Source organism: Paramormyrops kingsleyae, chromosome 20, assembly GCF_048594095.1.
Source record: "Paramormyrops kingsleyae isolate MSU_618 chromosome 20, PKINGS_0.4, whole genome shotgun sequence".
Taxonomy (NCBI): domain Eukaryota; kingdom Metazoa; phylum Chordata; class Actinopteri; order Osteoglossiformes; family Mormyridae; genus Paramormyrops; species Paramormyrops kingsleyae.
In genome coordinates this window covers 21,842,521-21,860,209 of record NC_132816.1, presented here as the reverse complement: position 1 = coordinate 21,860,209, position 17,689 = coordinate 21,842,521, and the positions used below count along the sequence as shown (strand labels likewise).

The following is a 17,689-nucleotide window of genomic DNA, read 5'->3' as shown; positions in this document are numbered from 1 at the left end:
ATACACACACATACACACACAGACAGATACACACACACAGATACACACAGAAATACACACAAACACACAGACAGACATACAGATATACACACGCACTAAAAATGTGGTTGTGGGCCAGCACTACACACGGAGGTCAGACACGGACTCACAGATTAACGTCCTGGGAGGAGTCCTGCCTTCTGGAGTTACTCCAGCAAAATGCTAGATTGTATCGACTGTGAGACCTTTTGGATGCTGCCCCGGCGTCCAGGCCGGGCCCCCGCCCTGACCTTCACGCCGCCTCTGCAGGACGAGCTACGCGGACAAATATACCATATAGTTTGGCCCCAAACCAAGTGCTGAAAAAATCACACAGTGTCTGCTGGCTTCCTGCGCTCGGCCTGCAGCCGGGAGACAGACGCTTAAACGAAACGCACCAGCAAGAGAAATCAATAGCAATTTACTGGCAGAGCCAGAGGAGCGGGCAGCTTCAGCCCACTGACCCACCGGGACTCGGGACGCCCAGGACCTCGGGACGCCCAGGACCTCGGGACTGCAGGTGGCGCCCCCTAGAGGCGGGACTTTAATACGCAGCATTAGGGAAAGTGCTGCCTGTAAAAACTGTATCAACTGCACTCTGCAAAAACATGTTAAACGAGTGACTATTTATTATGAAGAGCAGACTTACATCCAGCAGGTATCATGCCCAATGGCAGAGCACTGGTCACACGTCGAGCCCCGTTAGGCGGAGTTTGGGATGGATTCCCGCTTCTTGTCAGCTGTCTGTATGTAAGCGAAGGGCAGGTTATCTGCTGGTGTGTGTGAGGACTTTCCCCGCAGCATGAGAACATGCAGCCCTAACTCACTGTCTGCCACCCGCTGCCACCCGCTGCCACGTCTCACCTGTTATCCTCGTTCCAGTATCTCAGGCTTTTTAAGCAAATTCCTCATTCTGCAGCCACTGTCGCCGCTGTGCATTATCCTGATACGTATGAGCATTTAAGTGTGTGTGTGTGTGTGTGTGTGAGCGGGTTTACCTATCCTTATGGGGACACAATGTCCCCATAACGTGATAAATATCCGTTTTTATCTCTATTTTATAAAAATCGGTGACTGCTATGAAAAAACTAAAAATGCAAAAACTCTTGTATTTTGTTAGGTTACTTATGGTAATGGTTAGGGCAAGGTGGGGGTTAAGGTTGTCATAGTTAGCGTTAGCATTTTTCCCATTGAAATGAATGAGCGGTCCCCATAAGGATATGTATACCCTACGTGTGTGTGTGTGTGTGTGTGTGTGTGTGTGTGTGTGTTTGTGTGTGTTTTTGTCTGGCTGCACTGCCAAGTGTCTCCCGGCTGCCGACGGAAATCCCAGCACACAGATGTGGATGGATGACTGTTGCTTATGTGCAGAAGCCTGACCTCACTTACGCATGTGAGGGATGTTTGCCTGGTCCTTCCCGGATGCTGGATGGAGCCCCCCCCCCCACCCCCCCGGAATAAAACCACTCATTTGGGCTTCGCTGATAAACCTGCAGTTAAATTCACTTCGACAGCCAGGCCAAAGGATACTGGGAATGACAAAGATGAGGAGCAGGGAATTCATTCCGGGCCCAACCTCCCTCAGATCCCAGCCCTGTGAGATCACTGCATACGACGATCCGGAAACTACCGGAGAATGGGGGGTAAACCAGTGAGCAGTTGGAATCAGTATCTGACGATCTTTGCTCCACTAAGCACCACTGCATGCTGTATTTACCTGTAGGGGGTGCTGGAAGCCAAACACAATGAGAGGTTTTGAACTTCAGCATTTTTGAGCGAAGGGCGGCCAGCACAGTTCCCAGTCGAGAATCAAGGTGAACGGCCTCGGTGAAAACAGCAGGTTCCCAGAAGCAGGCAGGACGTGGAGCCAGTTCCCGTCTGGAGGAGTCACAGCCCCGCAGGTTAATCAGCATCTAGCTGGCAGCAGAAACGCCGGGAGACGGGGCTGAGCATCAGCCAGCTCCCCCCGGTCCCCCGCCCGCCCGGGTCCCCTGCCTGCCGGGTCCCCCGTCCCCCCGGTCCCCCGTCCCCCCGGGTCCCCGGTCCCCCGCCCGCCCCGGTCCCCCGCCCACCCCGGTCCCCGGTCCCACCGGTCCCCCGCCCGCCCCGGTCCCCCGCCCGCCCGGGTCCCCCTCCCGCCCCGGTCCCCCGCCCGCCCGGGTCCGCAGCCCTGGGGGGTTTTGGGCCATGTCACATTGGCAGCGCTTACCTTCAAAACTCTTTGGGAATTTCACCTGTTGCAGACTAACGTTTCTTCTATGGACATCAGGCTTCACAATGTGTAGAGGAGGCCCTTGGGGATAATTGATTTCCCGCTCGTGTTTCATGGCACCCGGAGTGTCTTTTTGGAGCAAGTTTAGTAGCAGAGTACAAACAAGTGAACAAGGTCAAATTTTCAGAAGATTTTTGCAAATCAGTAGAAACCTCTCTGGGTATTGTGTGCCTCAGCAGGTTAAGCCCCTGTGCGTCTGAAGGTTGTTGGTTCCAATCCCAACCTCGGCAGGATACTTACATCTCTGTTGGGCTCCTGAGCAAGGCACTCCAAATTTCCTGTCCCTGCGCTGCACACACCCAAACTTCACTCTCTACTGTGTGTGTGTGTGTGTTTGTGTGTATGTGTGTGTGTGTGTGTGTGTGTGTTTGTCTCAAGGGAGGACTTTTCAGGCTGTTCCCTGAGCTCATAGGAGTTTTACTAAAAAAAAAATGTCATGAGGGCAGAGCAAAAAAATGATTGGCAACTAGATGTCTTGGTTCCACCTCCTCTATAATCTGATTGGTTAGTAAAACTCCCACAAGTATTTCCTGATGGTGGAATGAACTGCCAAACCACATCCTGCCGTCAGACTCCCTCTCTACCTTCAAGAGACACCTGAAGACCCATCATGAATGCTTCTACTAACCTGCTTATTCTTTGAATGCTCTTGTGTTGCACTCACTGGTCCTTGAATAGCCTTACTAGGTTCTCACACTGCTAATAGATATGTGTGCAGTTGTGTAGCTGTTGTGTAGCTCCTGCTCCAGTGCTGCTTACACTTAGAGTGACGATACACAGGGCAACTTCATGAGTAATGTCACTGACCAGTGTTGCTCGGACGCTTTCCCATTGATATCGGGCAACAAATTTCTATTTGAATAACTGTGATCGCTAATGGGCAACTTTTCTCGATCCACATCCAGATGAGTTGCCCTCACCTGGTAGGCAGTTGCCCGGCAACATTGCCCAAAAAGTTCCCTGTGTATCATCACCTTTACAGCTGGACATTCATTGTGAGCTCAGCCTAGCTGCACTTACGCTTCACTTGTATGTCACCTTGGACAAAAACATCCGCCAAATATGTAAAATGTAAATGCAAATATGCGAAAAGAAGCATTCCAATGTACTTGTGCAAATACAGTGTCCTTCCATTTGTTTGGCTTGGATACTTTAAGTCAGGAATTGTAGTGAAATATGCTTTTAGCAAAAGACTCCGGCAGCTCTGTGGCTAGCTGACCCTCCATCCCCCAGATGCTGAAGATGCCATGAAGTTCCTCTTCATCTACCGCATCTCCTGGCGTGACGGTACCACGCAGAACACCCTCTCACTTCCTCAGCTGCACACATAACCTCTGTTTTTCCAAATCTTCATCAAACAACAAAATAATATTTGAAACATGAATCTAGTCTTCCGGTCACAGTGTGGTGGTCAGACGTTGTCTCATGTGTCGCTGAAGTTCGATTCGCTTCATGCTAGCGTCACAGATCTCAGCGTTACAGTTGTGGTTTGTCTTCTGCTTTTAGGGCACCGGCCAGCCTGCCCAGTGCTGCATTAGCTGGTGCTATTTCCTGCTCGGGTTTGGTGATTCTCTGGTGCCAACTGTGTTGCTAAATTTAATAACACTGATTGTGAAACCAGGAGGCCATTTCTGAAACAGGACGTGTGAGTAATTGCCAAATGATTTCTTTTTATGCAATGAAATGATCCTTCTCTAGTGGAGCGATCATTCTTTCTACTTACGCCTCTATCATGGGCCTTTCGTCACTTTCTCAATTAGCTACCTATTCACAGCCTTGGGTGGGAGGGGGGGGGCGGTCTGTGTTTTTTTTGCCCAATCCCCACTAGGGGGAGCCATTTAGGCTCATGTGACCTCAGTGACATTGGATTAGAACCTTGACCAAGGGCTACAGCTGAAGCGAGATCCATGCTGCTCCTCTATGGAACCAAGGCCCAAAATGATCACCTCCCTGTGCCCCCCCCCCCCCCCCAGCAGCACACTGAGGGGTTTCCATGGGGGTCCAGGCGTTTGTGGCATCTTTTGTATCTGTTTGATACTTTATGTAACAGTTTGAGCCCTCAGGGACCCCCCCATGCCTGCCTCCATGGCTCCTTCAACCAATCACGACAAAATCCCCTCTGTCACACACACACACACATGTCGGGTAAACATATCTTTCCGGGGACCACTCACACGCACACACACACTCATGCTCGCGCGCACACACACACACACACACACACACACACATGTTTCAGTTTCCAGTACAGAAGTTTCCTTGGTTCTATAGCTGAAGGACAGAATTAGGGTGAAAGGTGAAAGGTTGACCAAATGGAGAAACAAACAAAAAGGCATTTTTCTCACAATGCCCTGATTACAGCTGGCCAGCACCAAGATCTTCGCTTAACCAAGTAGAGATGCGTGTGGATGCAGGCCGCCTTTGCGAGGAGGTCAGGCCGCCTTTGCGGGGAGGTCAGGCCGGCGGTAGGGGTGACGCTTCCCGGCAGGAGGTTAGCGCTGTGCTAACTGCTATCGGGTGTGTCAGTTCAGGGCTTCGCACAGAGATCTGTTGACAGCATGGCCTTATCAAATGATGAAACCAGAGCCCCCACCAGTCTGACATCATTACTGTTTCCGTGGCGACATGTCAAAAACAATGGAATGCAAGATATAAAAGTATGGTGACGTACGACAGAAAGAAGCAGTACAGCCTGTGTTCTCAGCAGGAAAATGTATAAATCCGTTACAAAACCAGGACAGCACCCCCCACCCCCAAAATGCACATAACCCCCCCACTCGCACAGGCAAACACTAAAGGTTTCTGAGCCCAATTCCATAGGACAGAAAGTGACTTGTGTCAGACAAATATATATGTGCATAAACACAGCATTGTTTGGGGTGGATGAGGTGACAATACCCTCCCTCTACCCATAGTGCAATGAGGCAGCCCTCTGATGATAGGCCTCCGCTCCCCGCTCCAGGCAGACAGGCAGATAAACACACTGTTGTCCCAGGCACTCTCTAGGACAAATGGACAAATTGTTCTGAGCCTGATAGTGCCTGCGACGGGGGGGGGGGGGGGGCGAGTGGGCCACCATAAGTGGAGTCATTCACTCCCCGCCCCCCCGCATACTTTTGTCTTTAGCACCACAAAAGAGTACACAGTTTGGTCGAGTTGGTCAACACAAATACTGGGGGGGGGGGGGGCACTCTGGAAGCGTTAGCAGAGCGACGAGAAAGAGCACACCGCCCAAAAGAAATTCTCAGAGAACCAGACGAAGATTTCTGCATATTTTACCCTATACCCCCCCCCACCCTGCCCACCCCCGCCCCTCCCCAGGCCATCCTCACTCTCAGCCAGCAGACAGGATTACTCGAACATACACATCAGCCCCCCCCCCCCCATTCTCAACCCCCGTGTCAGCGAAACATTCATCTCTTTGTGACATGGTAGACTCTGGCGTTGTCGCTGCCTTCGCATGGGAATTTGCGGGGCACACAGACCCCCGATTGTCTGAGCGTCAGGCGTGTGCGTGTGTCTTGGTGAGTAATTGCGCGTGTGCCGAGATCTTGGGTAATAAAGAAATAAAGAAATGTTAATCTTCATGGAATACACACCTGTGCGCTCAGGACTCTGCGTGGGCCGTAAGTGACCCAAGGTGACGTAGAGGTCACTGCACGTCACCCATATGTCACTGTGAGTGTGCTGTAGATGGACAATGTGAGTCCCTGAATGAGGCCTTTCTAACATAGACAGACACCCTGTTTGTGCTTTTAGATAAGTTTAGAAGTCTTAGTAGATGAACTGAGTATTTTGGAATTACTCAGTAGTTAATTACTCAGTATGGGGCGGTGTGTGGCTGTAATCAGAAGGTTGCTGGTTCAGATCCCAGGCTTGGAAGATGATGTCAGCTTTGGGCCCCCTGACCGAGGCCCTTACCCCCCCCCCCCACCCATTGTTCCAGACACTGTCAGCTTAAACATATTTAAATGTTACCATCTCTCACACTAATACGTACTGATTAAGCCACGCTAGAGAGCCTGTGATGTGGGTATAGCGATGAAGCTGGAATAGCAGGCTGAAACCAGCGCCCATGTGTCCCCTGATGTGACGTGGTGCTCCCTCCCCGAGTGTCGCTGGGCCTCCCCTTCCGGCCTGCCGACCCCCCCCCCCCTCACCGGCCCATGGCCACCTGTTTCCCATTTGAGTTCGTGGGAAGGGCAGGGAGACCTTGACAGCCCAGTGGAACACACAGCAGGGGGGTGTTTACAGACCCCTAAACTTAGACACCAAAACCCCCCACTGATGCCAACACTCCCCACCCCGACATACAGCCAGCCTGCAGACCGCAACAGCAGTAAATAATATGCTGCTAAACACACCTGAATAACAGACTTACACATGCCCCCTCCCTCCCTCATTCCTCAGGACGCACCACACCCAATGATATTCAGATGACCTCACTGCTCTGATGCCTTTACAAGGAGATGACCTCACTGCTCTGATGCCTTTACAAGGAGATGACCTCACTGCTCTGATGCCTGTACAGTGAAATAACCCCACTGCTCTGATGCCTTTACAAGGAGATGACCTCACTGCTCTGATGCCTTTACAGTGAAATAACCCCACTGCTCTGATGCCTGTACAGTGAAATAACCCCACTGCACTGATGCCTTTACAAGGAGATGACCTCACTGCTCTGATGCCTTTACAAGGAGATGACCTCACTGCTCTGATGCCTTTACAAGGAGATGACCTCACTGCTCTGATGCCTTTACAAGGAGATGACCTCACTGCTCTGATGCCTTTACAAGGAGATGACCTCACTGCTCTGATGCCTGTACAGTGAAATAACCCCACTGCACTGATACCTTTACAGTGAGATGACCTCACAGCACTGATGCCTTCACAGAGAGATGACCTCATTTCACTGTTGCCTTTACAGTGAGATGACCTCACTGCACTGATGCATTTACAGTGAGATAATGTTCTTTTCCTATTAGACATGATAGGTTTCAGTATTGCTCCTCAGAGAAACAATGGTCAATCGCAAAGCATTTGAACCTGCAGCCCTCTGGCGTTACACCCAATTCTCCTGCCGCATCGACTTTGCTCACTGCCCTCCAGGGACATAGTGGTGGTAAATAGCAGCTTTAGACTCCAGATTACTGTCACAGTTTTCCCATCTGGGGTTCAAGTCCACACACCTAGAATCTCAGCCCTCATACAGACCCGCTTGTGCAAACAAGCGATAGGCTCAAGTCCCACCTCTCAGGTCCTCTCCAGCCAATCACTGGCTCAGATTGAGGGACCCCACAGTTAGTCAAGCTAGTACACACCATTCCCAGTTATGGAGGATTAGTGTGGAATCTGCTTCAGCTATCTTAGCCAATCACTGGCTCAGATTGAGGGACCCCACAGTTAGTCAAGCTAGTACACACCATTCCCAGTTATGGAGGATTAGTGTGGAATCTGTTTCAGCTATCTTAGCCAATCACTGGCTCAGATTGAGGGACCCCACAGTTAGTCAAGCTAGTACACACCATTCCCAGTTATGGAGGATTAGTGTGGAATCTGCTTCAGCTCCATTCAGTTAACGCGCCCTCTGCTGGCAATTAGACGCCTGTCGCGGCACATTGTACCTGGGAGGAGGTGACCCACTTTAAATAAGTAACAAACATGCAGACATACAGCGGTGGCACCATGGAGCAAAGAAAAGCATCTGTCATGTTTATCTCACGTTACTTTCACTGTTCTTGCTTTGTACCTGAAAAGAGATCTTCCACAATTTGACTGTTTAATGCCCAGTTGAATGGTCATTCCTGGGGCGGAGACTTTGAGGTCTTTATGAAGATCATACACGTGGTCTTTGATGTGCTGTTCTTTAGACGTTAAACTCAGACACCCGTAAGAGCGATGTGATTCTGATGGAGACAGGGGGAGGTCTGGATGAGGACTACATAGGCCAACCTTGATGGAACGTTTCAAAATGTTTCTATCTGGGACCTTCTCGGGTCTTGGCGCGTCATGCGGAGGACCCCTGTTCGCCTAATTTCTGAAAGGAGCCCTAATTTTCCACCACCCCCTTGCTGTAGAACGGCGAGCAGGACAAGCATATTTTATGAGTACTTCAAGCTAAGTCTTGACCTTTAAGGTTCAGATATTACTACTAAATACAGAGAAGCTGTGTTTTCGTGATTAATGACTGTATACAGGGTCTAGGAACTATTTCAGTAGCAGGAAAAACATACAGTACAATCCTAGTGCAAGTGGGACTCTCGGATTCTTTTTAAAAGGGAAGGGGGTCAGAATTTGGTTTGGGATGCACCCCCCCCCCAAGGAGCCTGAGTTTCTGCGTGCATATGGCTTAGAGAGCAGGAGTGTTTCAGACTAACCCGCGGTTGTGACTGCAGAGCGCGGAGATGGCGGCCGGGCTGAGCGTTCGTCACGCGCTGGGGGGTGAACTCAGTGGTCCTCCACCTCAGGACATCCTGGGAATGGAGGTGGCTGTCAGCTACGCTCTCCGCTTGTGCGAGATCCGACAGCTCCATGGGCTCTTTGAGCTTTCCGGTTTGAACCGGTTGGGTGGGGACGTCTGGCTGGAGACAAGATGGTGTGAAACCGTGAGAGTGGAGAGCAAAATGCCTGTCCTCTGCCTGTCTATTTTTAAAACGTGGCATCAGAGATGGCTTGTGGAGGGGTGGGGGAGGGATGGAGCCCACACCCCGTCCACGACATCCTGTCGACTCGCATCTCCGTCCGTCTGCTTTGGTGGGACATACGAGTGGATGGGATGTGACAGGACCCCCCCCCCCGGCGCCTTCCTGGGCCGTGAAATAAGCTAAAAAAGGACTCAAACCAACATGCCATGGTTATTCATGCTACTTGGACCTTGCTTTTCACTTTTTTTTAACATTTATTCAGCAGACGCTTTAATCCAAAGCGACGTACATTTTTAAGAAAGCACTCTGCTGACCCTGGGATTCGAACCCAACCTCCCCATCACAGACACAGCCCCCCTACTTTAATGGCATGGAGTATTTAAAAGGAGTAGCCCAGTTAATTAGGCACTGCATTTTTAATGTTTACATGACACAGTGACACTAAACCATCAGAGCATGCTGCGGAAGACTCCAGATGCGATGCAGGTGCATTAAACACTGCTGCAGTGTCATGTTGGCGTAGCGCGGCGGGGGGGGGGGGGGTGGCTCTCACAGGCTTCTGTAGGGATGTTTTCCCAGAAGAGTTAGCAGAGACGACGCTAAATGCTTCTGACAGGCACAGATATAACAGCACGCGCTAATACAGTCAGTTTGATGCCGTTTTTAGTGTGTATAATTTACACAGCGGCCCCTTTTGCACGAGAGCGTTCGGTGCCTCACCAGTAATGGCAGTCAGGATCCTCAAAGCGTGTGCTTTTCATGTTTAGTGTCACATGCATAGAGAACACTCTGCCCCGCATGACAGACAGGCCACCATATGCACACACCTCCTCCCCCGCCAGCTTCACATCCAGCCAACAGGTGGCGCTCCACAGGCAACAGGTTTCGGGGCCGTAGGGGCCACAGTCAGAGCAGCCAGAGAGCGTGGGGGGGATTTTAACATGCACACGATGACCACGATCCCTGCTCCCCTCTCGCTCCCAGTCCCACAGAGACCCAGCACTGGCTTATTATGGGAATAAATGGCCTGCTATTTTGAGCCGGGAGCAGAAATGCACTCACTCTATTCCTGTCCTCCTTGTTGTTGTTGTTGGTTCCTTTCAGCGCCTGGGTAGGACCTCCAGGAGCTCTTCACACGTGAGCATGTCCGTGCGCTGGAGCACGAGTAAGGAGGAGCAAGGAGGAGGTGATGGAGGAATGGAGGCGGCGAGGAGGAGAGACCCTGGTGTGACTGACGGTGTGTAACTATGAGATCGATCACATGACTCAGGCCCATTGTTCAGCAGAGGGACCCGGCGACATCGCCCCCCTGTGTTTAGCATCATGTGATTAGCAATTTTTTTTTTTGGGGGGGGGGGGGGGCAGTCGAGATGAAGGACAGCTTTGTCCTCAGACGGGAGCCAGAGACGGAGGCCCCACAATAAGCCTTCAGCTGTTTGCTGCCTTACCCATAATTCCCTGCTGCGCTGCCATGGCACCCAAGCACACGGTGGCATAGAGGCTAAGCTGGCTGAGCACGCAAGGTCGGAGGTCGCTCCTGACACGTGAGCATGTCGCCAGTGCGAGACAGCGGCGCCCAGTTTCAGCCAAGGACCCTGAAGACACGTTACCACTTGTTTTATTTTGACAATTTATCCATGTGTACAGGTACCGAAATGGGACTGTAACATACTACACCACCTTCCGCTAATTACTGAGCACAGTGTGCAGCTCAGAACGTTAGACTACTGAAGGTGCTGGTTCGAGTCCCATGCTTGGGACAGTAGCAAAGCCCCCCCCAGCCAAAAAAATAAACTCCAGGAATGGCTTTCATGCACTCTGACCCCAAGCTTCAGTCGCACCTCTGAACGATGCACGATAGGACCCATGAAACAAGCACATTCCAGGGTGTCTGTTCTTGTGCAAATGGCACATAAACAACTGTCCCGATTTCTTCAGTAAATATCCATCTGTATAAATGCAAAATTTCAAACTAAGTTGCTATATAATGGCGACTGTGGGGAAAGATGCGCTGGGCCTCGCCCTGCGCGGGTGGGGCCCGTTTTCGGGCTCCTCTGCGTCTCTCCGCCTTGGTTGGCAGCATCACCCTGGTGCAGCCAGCTCCCTGAACGCCATCTGGGCACGCGCCCACGCAGGGCTCTGCCGCTACTCAGATAAAACAGCTGCAAGCTGACAAAAATCAAACAAAAATACCGCTAAACAAACAGGTCGATGGAAACGGGGAGTCCGTGAATTAATCAGGCATTTCATTTCAGTCTCGCTCAGCTGGGATTCACAGGCATCGCATGCATTACCCCAAAGCGCTTTTCGTTTTGAAGGAGCTGGTAAAAATCCAGTGGTTTCGCTGTCGTATCTTTGAGTGCAAAACTGATCCAGTAAATGACTCAGCTGTATCAAGAGGTGTACTTCTAATACAGATATAGGATCATCAGTCTTATGACATTTGCTGCTTAATTAACATGATCGTTACCGATCACGTTAAGTTAACGAACGTGTAGCATCTGGCATTTCTGCCCTCCGTAAACCGGCTTTCGGGATGCTGCTGTTTCCGGAGGCTACCGTGTGCTTTCCGTTATTCAGAACATTTCATTTTGGCGAGGCATTATTCTGCAATGTTTTAAGGTGACATTTCAGGTGATTTTTTATGTTACTGTTTAGCGTGATAAGTGAGCTTTGTTCGTTTTGGTTTGGCTGACAGCTGGTATTGTGTGCTGATCTGAATGAGCTGCTTTGAAATGAAAGTGTATCCTGTGCTTTTCATGTACTGCGCCTGTAGCCCTGCCTCTGTCCGCCTCCGTGGCATGTCGAGCTCTCCGGTATCCTAGAGAAGCAGATGGTTAGAAAGATGAATCTGTATGCTTAAGGTTGTAGGTTTACATCCAAAGAAGAAATTCATAGTTGTAGAATGAAGCTTACAAGTTGAATTCCGGACTGAACGAATGGAGTGAGAGTAAGCAGAGTTTGTTAGGCATCTGGGGGCAGTATCCCTATGGCAGTGTGTCCCAGCCTGGTCCTCTTGGAGATAAGATGAGATAGGATAAGACCTTTAAGAATTTGAACCCACAGATGGCCCACGTTTTAGCTCCCTGCTTTTGTAAAAACATGGACTGTCTGTGGGCCACTGAGGACCTGATTTGGAAACGCTGCCCTACACCTACAACCCAGCGACGTACAGGCAGAATAGAGTAGCGGCACCAAAGAGAATTTTATGTATGAAGTATTGGCCCGTTACAAATGCCACACACCCACCTGTCAAATAGCAGTGAAATGACATTTGTTTTCGCTGGGTCGCATGACCAGTAATTGGAGAATGGCATTGTGGGCAGCGAACAGCCCTTCAGGGCAAAACCAAAGCCCTCCCCTGCGTCTTTAACCCCCAGGCACCGAACTGAAGCTCAGCTTCTCCCAGCACCCTGGGGTGTCACCGCCAAGCATGTGACTCACACGTGTGCCCCCCCCCGGATCCCCGGCACCACCAGGCACAAGGGCTTTCCTGTTCCTCTCAGGCGCACAATTCTCATTATGGCGCGGCCCTGGTGGCCGGAGCCTGGAGGAGGGCATGACACCCAAACACGGGGAGGCCGACTGGCCGACCCACCCGCCGAACCTGCTGTCCTGGTCACCATGTATCGGCAGGCTAACTGCTAAAGCTGTTCTGTTATGGCAGCTACACACACACTTATACACTCTCCCAACCGCTCTTCCTCAAACTCTGCATTCCTCTATCCCACTTCCCCTCACCCCCTCCCCCCTCACCCCCAGAGCAGGACTGGAGACCTGTCGGCCCTCATTGGGTGAGAAATGGGGGTGGAGCGTCACTTGGTTTATTGTGTTTTCACCTCCCTCCCTCTCCCTCTCTTCCTCTCCCTCCTTCTCCTTCCCAGGCACTATAATGAAATGCAGTCTCCTCCCAGAGCTCTGTTAATTACATCTCTATTTATTTAGCAGATCCATCGGGGGTGGGGGGGTGGGGGGCTCGGATTGTCTGACTGCTGCGTTAAATAGCCTGCATTCCAATCCCCTGATGCTGAAGCAGAAAAGCCCTACTTTCATCCGGATGGGCTGCTCCTCCGCAGAACATGGGTCACAGTCAGGGAAATGAGAGCAGGGCGATCGCTGCGTCACAGGGTGAGGGGGGGGGGGGGAGGGGGGGTCACGGGAGGCTCTGTCTGTGTTTTATTTGCTTATTTGTTTAGGATAAAGTTTTGTCCAAAGCTGCTTATAATTCAGCGATTAATACAGCAGGAATTAACGGGGCTTAAAAGGTACAGCAGCCGTGCCCCTGATATCGCAGGCTTTGCGATCGCGGCCGCAGCCCCTCACTACGCCCCCAGCTGGCTGCATTAAACACAGCCACCTTCTGGGAGTGCGATAAGGCGTCCCCGGCCGCCCCATGTCCAATCAGCTGCCGGGCCATGCGCCGCTTGTTTGGAAACAGTGCCAGGCTTAACGCGGGTTCACTGTGGATTGTTGCCGTGGTGAGGCCCTCAACCCCCCCCCCCCCTACAACACACACACACACACACAGCTCAGACCCCACACCCCAGATCTAGTTCCGTGCGTTTATAGGCTGCTTTTATTTTGAGCACGGTTGCACAGCGGCCTGCATGCCATCCCAGTACAGAGGTGAATAATATGGGGGGGCGGGGTGGCGGAGCAAAAAAGGGAGGAGATGAATAGAGAGAGAGAATGAGACTGGCAGAGCAGGAAGGAAGATCTGTGACAAGTGCAAGCCGGCCCGTTCTCTGGGTGCCTGTGTTCAGGAACGCATTCGGTCTGAGGCCTTTCTAGTAGACAGAGTTAGGGTGTGTGTGTGTGTGTGTGTGTCCTGCGAGGGCCCTTTAACTTTACGTGAAAGATGAAAAGACCGTTTACAGCGGCTGTCCGTGCTCAAAAACAAAACGGTGATAAGCATTACGAACAGGGGTGCCGCCAGAAATCTTGGGCCCCATGAAAGATTAGAATTTTGCCCCCCCCCCCTTTTTGCTTAAAGGTAAAGCCCCTAACAGGGCCCCATGTCAGTGCTGGGCCCCTAGAATCGTTCTAACCTTTCCCCCCCTGGCGGCGCCCCTGATTACGAAATCAATGCCAATCACTTACATTAAGGAGTTACTGTGCAGACACTCAGAGGGGAGAAAATAATATCGCAATGTCTGTATCGCTCTCTGCGGAGTGGCTCTGCTAAGTAAGGCACGCTTCGTTAATGTCACAGGGAGCCGTGTAATTCGTGATCTTTTAACACGGGGATTCCTTGGGAAAAATGGAATAAAAATGGCTTAAGTTGACTTAATGTCAAAAGTGTGCGATTCAGCAAACGGCGAAACAAGTGTAACACATATTTAGACGAGTACATACAAAATACAAACGCGAGGCAGAGAAGTGGAAACTTTCAACTCAGCGGTTTGATCCTCCGGACCTTTCGGAAGGTCTACCAACAGCAAGCGCTCCGCATTTCGGCATGTAGGTCACCTCCAAGCAGGTAGCCGACCGTAATGCGTAGATAGGCTGCACGCCCCCCCTACCCCGCCCCAGTCCACGCGCGTGCACGCAGAGCCCTCCACTCCCCGCGGAGGCGCGCCGCGCAGCCCGGTCACGTGACCGGCCCGGTGGCCGGAGACCGAGGCGGCGCGTTCATCGAGGGGCCGCTATAGAGAAGCGGGGATACGGGAGGCGGTCTGCGCGCACACACACGGCGAAGTGTGGGAGTCTGCTTGCCGGGGAGAGGCTGCACACACGCCGAGGGAAGGGGAGAGCGTTACTTCGGGGAATTAAAACAACGAAAACGCTTTGAAAGCTACCAGCATGCGGGAGTTTATTACTCTTTTTATGTGACTTGGGGAATCATTACGGAACAGCGCGACCGAGCCGCCTCGGTACCGTAGAACTGCTTTTCACCCGGGATCAACTGGCAAGAAAAAGAAAGAGACTCCTGGTATAAAGAGAGACTTCGCTGTTTATTAAGAAGAGACCGGACGGGTTTTGTATTGTTTTATACGGTTTTGTTTCGCACCTTTATACATTTTTTCTCCTTTTTTTGTCGCCGTTGTATTTTGATCGGAAAGCTGAAATATGGTTGGGGAAATGGAAGCGAAGGAGAAGCCGAAACCGACCCCAGATTATTTAATGCAGCTCATGAACGACAAGAAACTGATGAGCAGCCTGCCCAACTTCTGCGGGATCTTCAACCACCTGGAGAGGCTTCTGGACGAGGGTGAGACGGGGTGCGGGGCTGTCCGGCGGGGGCGGCGGCTCTGCTGCTGTTTTTGTAGATTCCTTCTATTTGTTTCTCACAAGACCCTTAGTGAGGCTTGCTTACTTTTCTGCGTGTGGTCCGCCATGGGGGGGTCACACTGCCCGTTCTGCGGGGGTGTCACCGCGTCGGGAGCCCGATACACCGGGCTGACGGGCTGTTTATGAAGGGAACCGCGCTACACTTATCTCTAATATTCAACAGGTTTTGCGGTTTTCCGAGTCGGCGGGGGGGGGGGGCATGATGATCGGGAGTCTTCGCCAACTTCCCGGCCAGAAAATTCGAGCCAGGCAGCATCTCGGCCACCGCTATTAAACTTGCTATTTCTGCGGCACCCCGGCCGTTAATTTGCGCTGAGGTTTTACCCGCACAAGCCCCCCAGTTACAAAGAGGACGTGCTTGTCACTTAAAAAGCTGTTATTTCTGTGAACACCCCCGCCCCCTACTGTAACCTGGCCGGGGTCCGGCGATAAGAGCGGTTGGTCCTCCGTCATTCGGGCTGGATGAAGCGCCGAGGGGGTCCCTGTTAAGCAAGGGGGGGGGACTGTCCGGGTCAGTGTATCGGCGCTGGGACAGTCTGTTAAGCAATTTACATACATTTGACTTGAAGCGGGGAGAGACTGGCCGACTTGGCTGGTTATGAGAGGCACCCTGACCGCATGTGTGGTCGGCCTGCATGTTTGCCAGCCTGTGTGTGACCCGCTGTGTTCAGGGTAAACACTGCCTGAGTAAGAGAAATAAAGGCGAGGAATAAGGAGAGATGCCACGACAGCTGCCGGCAAACGCCACATGCCCAGGACCTGCCTTTTAGCAACAAACGGCACTTTTATCTGTTTGCTGTTATTGTTTATTGTATTTCTTGTGTCTGTAACTGATTTGACATGTCTTTGGTGGTGGTGTACTGATAAGGCTATTAAGAGTGAGCCAAAGTTTTTCCACTGCAATGACAATAAGGAATTCTGACTAAACGGTTAATTCAGCACTGAGAATGTAACCCCCTCCCCCCCTTCCACCAACCCCCCCTCTGCCCTAAACTGGCTGCTTCAATCGCCCGCTGCTGGGGGGGTAAGGGCTGACAGTTGGGGAGGAATTTGCTATGTGGCTTGCCTGCTCTGGTTTGGACGGACCCTGACCGCATTTGCATTGGCTTTTGTTAGGTTTTTATCCGCAGGATCAGCCCTTAGAGATGGGCCATGGAGTACCCCCTCCCCCCCCCCCCCCCCCCCCCCCCCAAAAAAAAAATCACTCTTGCTTGCTCTTTTCCCAGAAAGACACATTGGGACATGACTGATATTCCAGCCCCCCCCACACAGATCAATATAAAGTGTGTTCGGGTGCACCTATCTGCCATGCCTGAAATCACCACTGCAGGGCGCTGTCTGTGATTCAGACACACTTCTTTCCAAATGTGCAAGCCACTCTGCCAAACTCTTACAGGGACCGAGTGGAATTAAAGAGCTCATCTCTACATGTGCTGGGTCAACACCTGCTCTGTGATTGGCTGGGTGTGGGTGGCCAGCGCGTGTGATTGGCGGGGTGTGGGCGGCCAGCGCGTGTGATTGGCTGGTTGTGGGTGGCCAGCACGTGTGATTGGTCAAGATCACCGAGGCCAAGGTGTGGTGCTCTCTTGCCACGAGCGACCCATTCTCCTCAGGAGAGAATAACCCATCTGTGCTTACATTCCTGACCGGCGAGACAAACGCACAGCTGGGTTTGTGAGGCTCCCCTGCCCTCCCATTCCTATACACAACCGCTAATGAATGTGAATGAGCAAATGTATGCCGTCGTTCATTCATGTGAGTGTGTGAGTACATACTCGCGTTCTGCTTACACAAACGCAGATTGTGAACACAGAGGAGAGTGTCTGGCAAGGGACAGAGAACCACACACACACACACACACACACACAAACAGAGAGTCACACACACAAACAGTCACACACAGTAACACAGATGCACTCCTGTGAGCACTGAGTTGGTCCTGTCCAACACTCCACACTTCATGTTCGACATCCTAAGAATGAACCTTCTGCTGGAGACCCTTATATGTATATATATCCTAAGATAAGTGTTATAGGATAAGGGATAAGACTGACCAAACTGGCACTCCCTCATCTCCACATTTTGTTGCTTACTCTCTAGCAATGTGGTGGTGGTGGTGGTGGTGGTGGGGGGGGGGGGGGGAGGCATTCCCCAGGGAGAGGTAAAACCTCCTTGGAGTTAGTAAGCTGACCCGGGGTGAGGTCTGGAAGCAGGGTGAGCTGTGCACACCCACAGGCCAGTCTTGTGCGCCTCCCCCCTTCTTCAGCGGGATTTACACCTTTCCATTTTACACGCTGCTCACACACAGCTCTGAATAATTAGCGAGGCCCAATCGTTCTTGGCTGAATCTAATTTTTCTCTGATATAAGCCCAGGAACACAGTGTAATAATGCTTTATTCCCGGAAGGTTCTGTGGACATTACGGTTCAGTTAGCAGGGCTGGGAACCTCAGCATTCTTGCGGC

At 51.6% G+C, this 17,689-nt stretch overlaps 1 protein-coding gene across 4 annotated transcripts in view; it reads left to right on the top strand.

The window, feature by feature from the left end:
* The first annotated feature begins 14,504 nt into the window (after nt 1-14,504).
* qki2 (QKI, KH domain containing, RNA binding 2) overlaps nt 14,505-17,689 on the top strand; it is a 29,116-nt gene continuing 25,931 nt past the window's right edge. The window contains exons 1-2 of one of the 4 annotated variants that reach the window (XM_023820252.2): nt 14,505-14,866; nt 14,997-15,145. In XM_023820252.2, the coding sequence (XP_023676020.1) occupies nt 15,004-15,145 (142 nt within the window). In that variant the 5' untranslated portion in view covers nt 14,505-14,866; nt 14,997-15,003. Of the gene's footprint in view, nt 15,146-17,689 lie in introns of all 4 variants that reach the window. The other 3 variants (XM_023820251.2, XM_023820253.2, XM_072703802.1) reach the window with 3 other exon arrangements.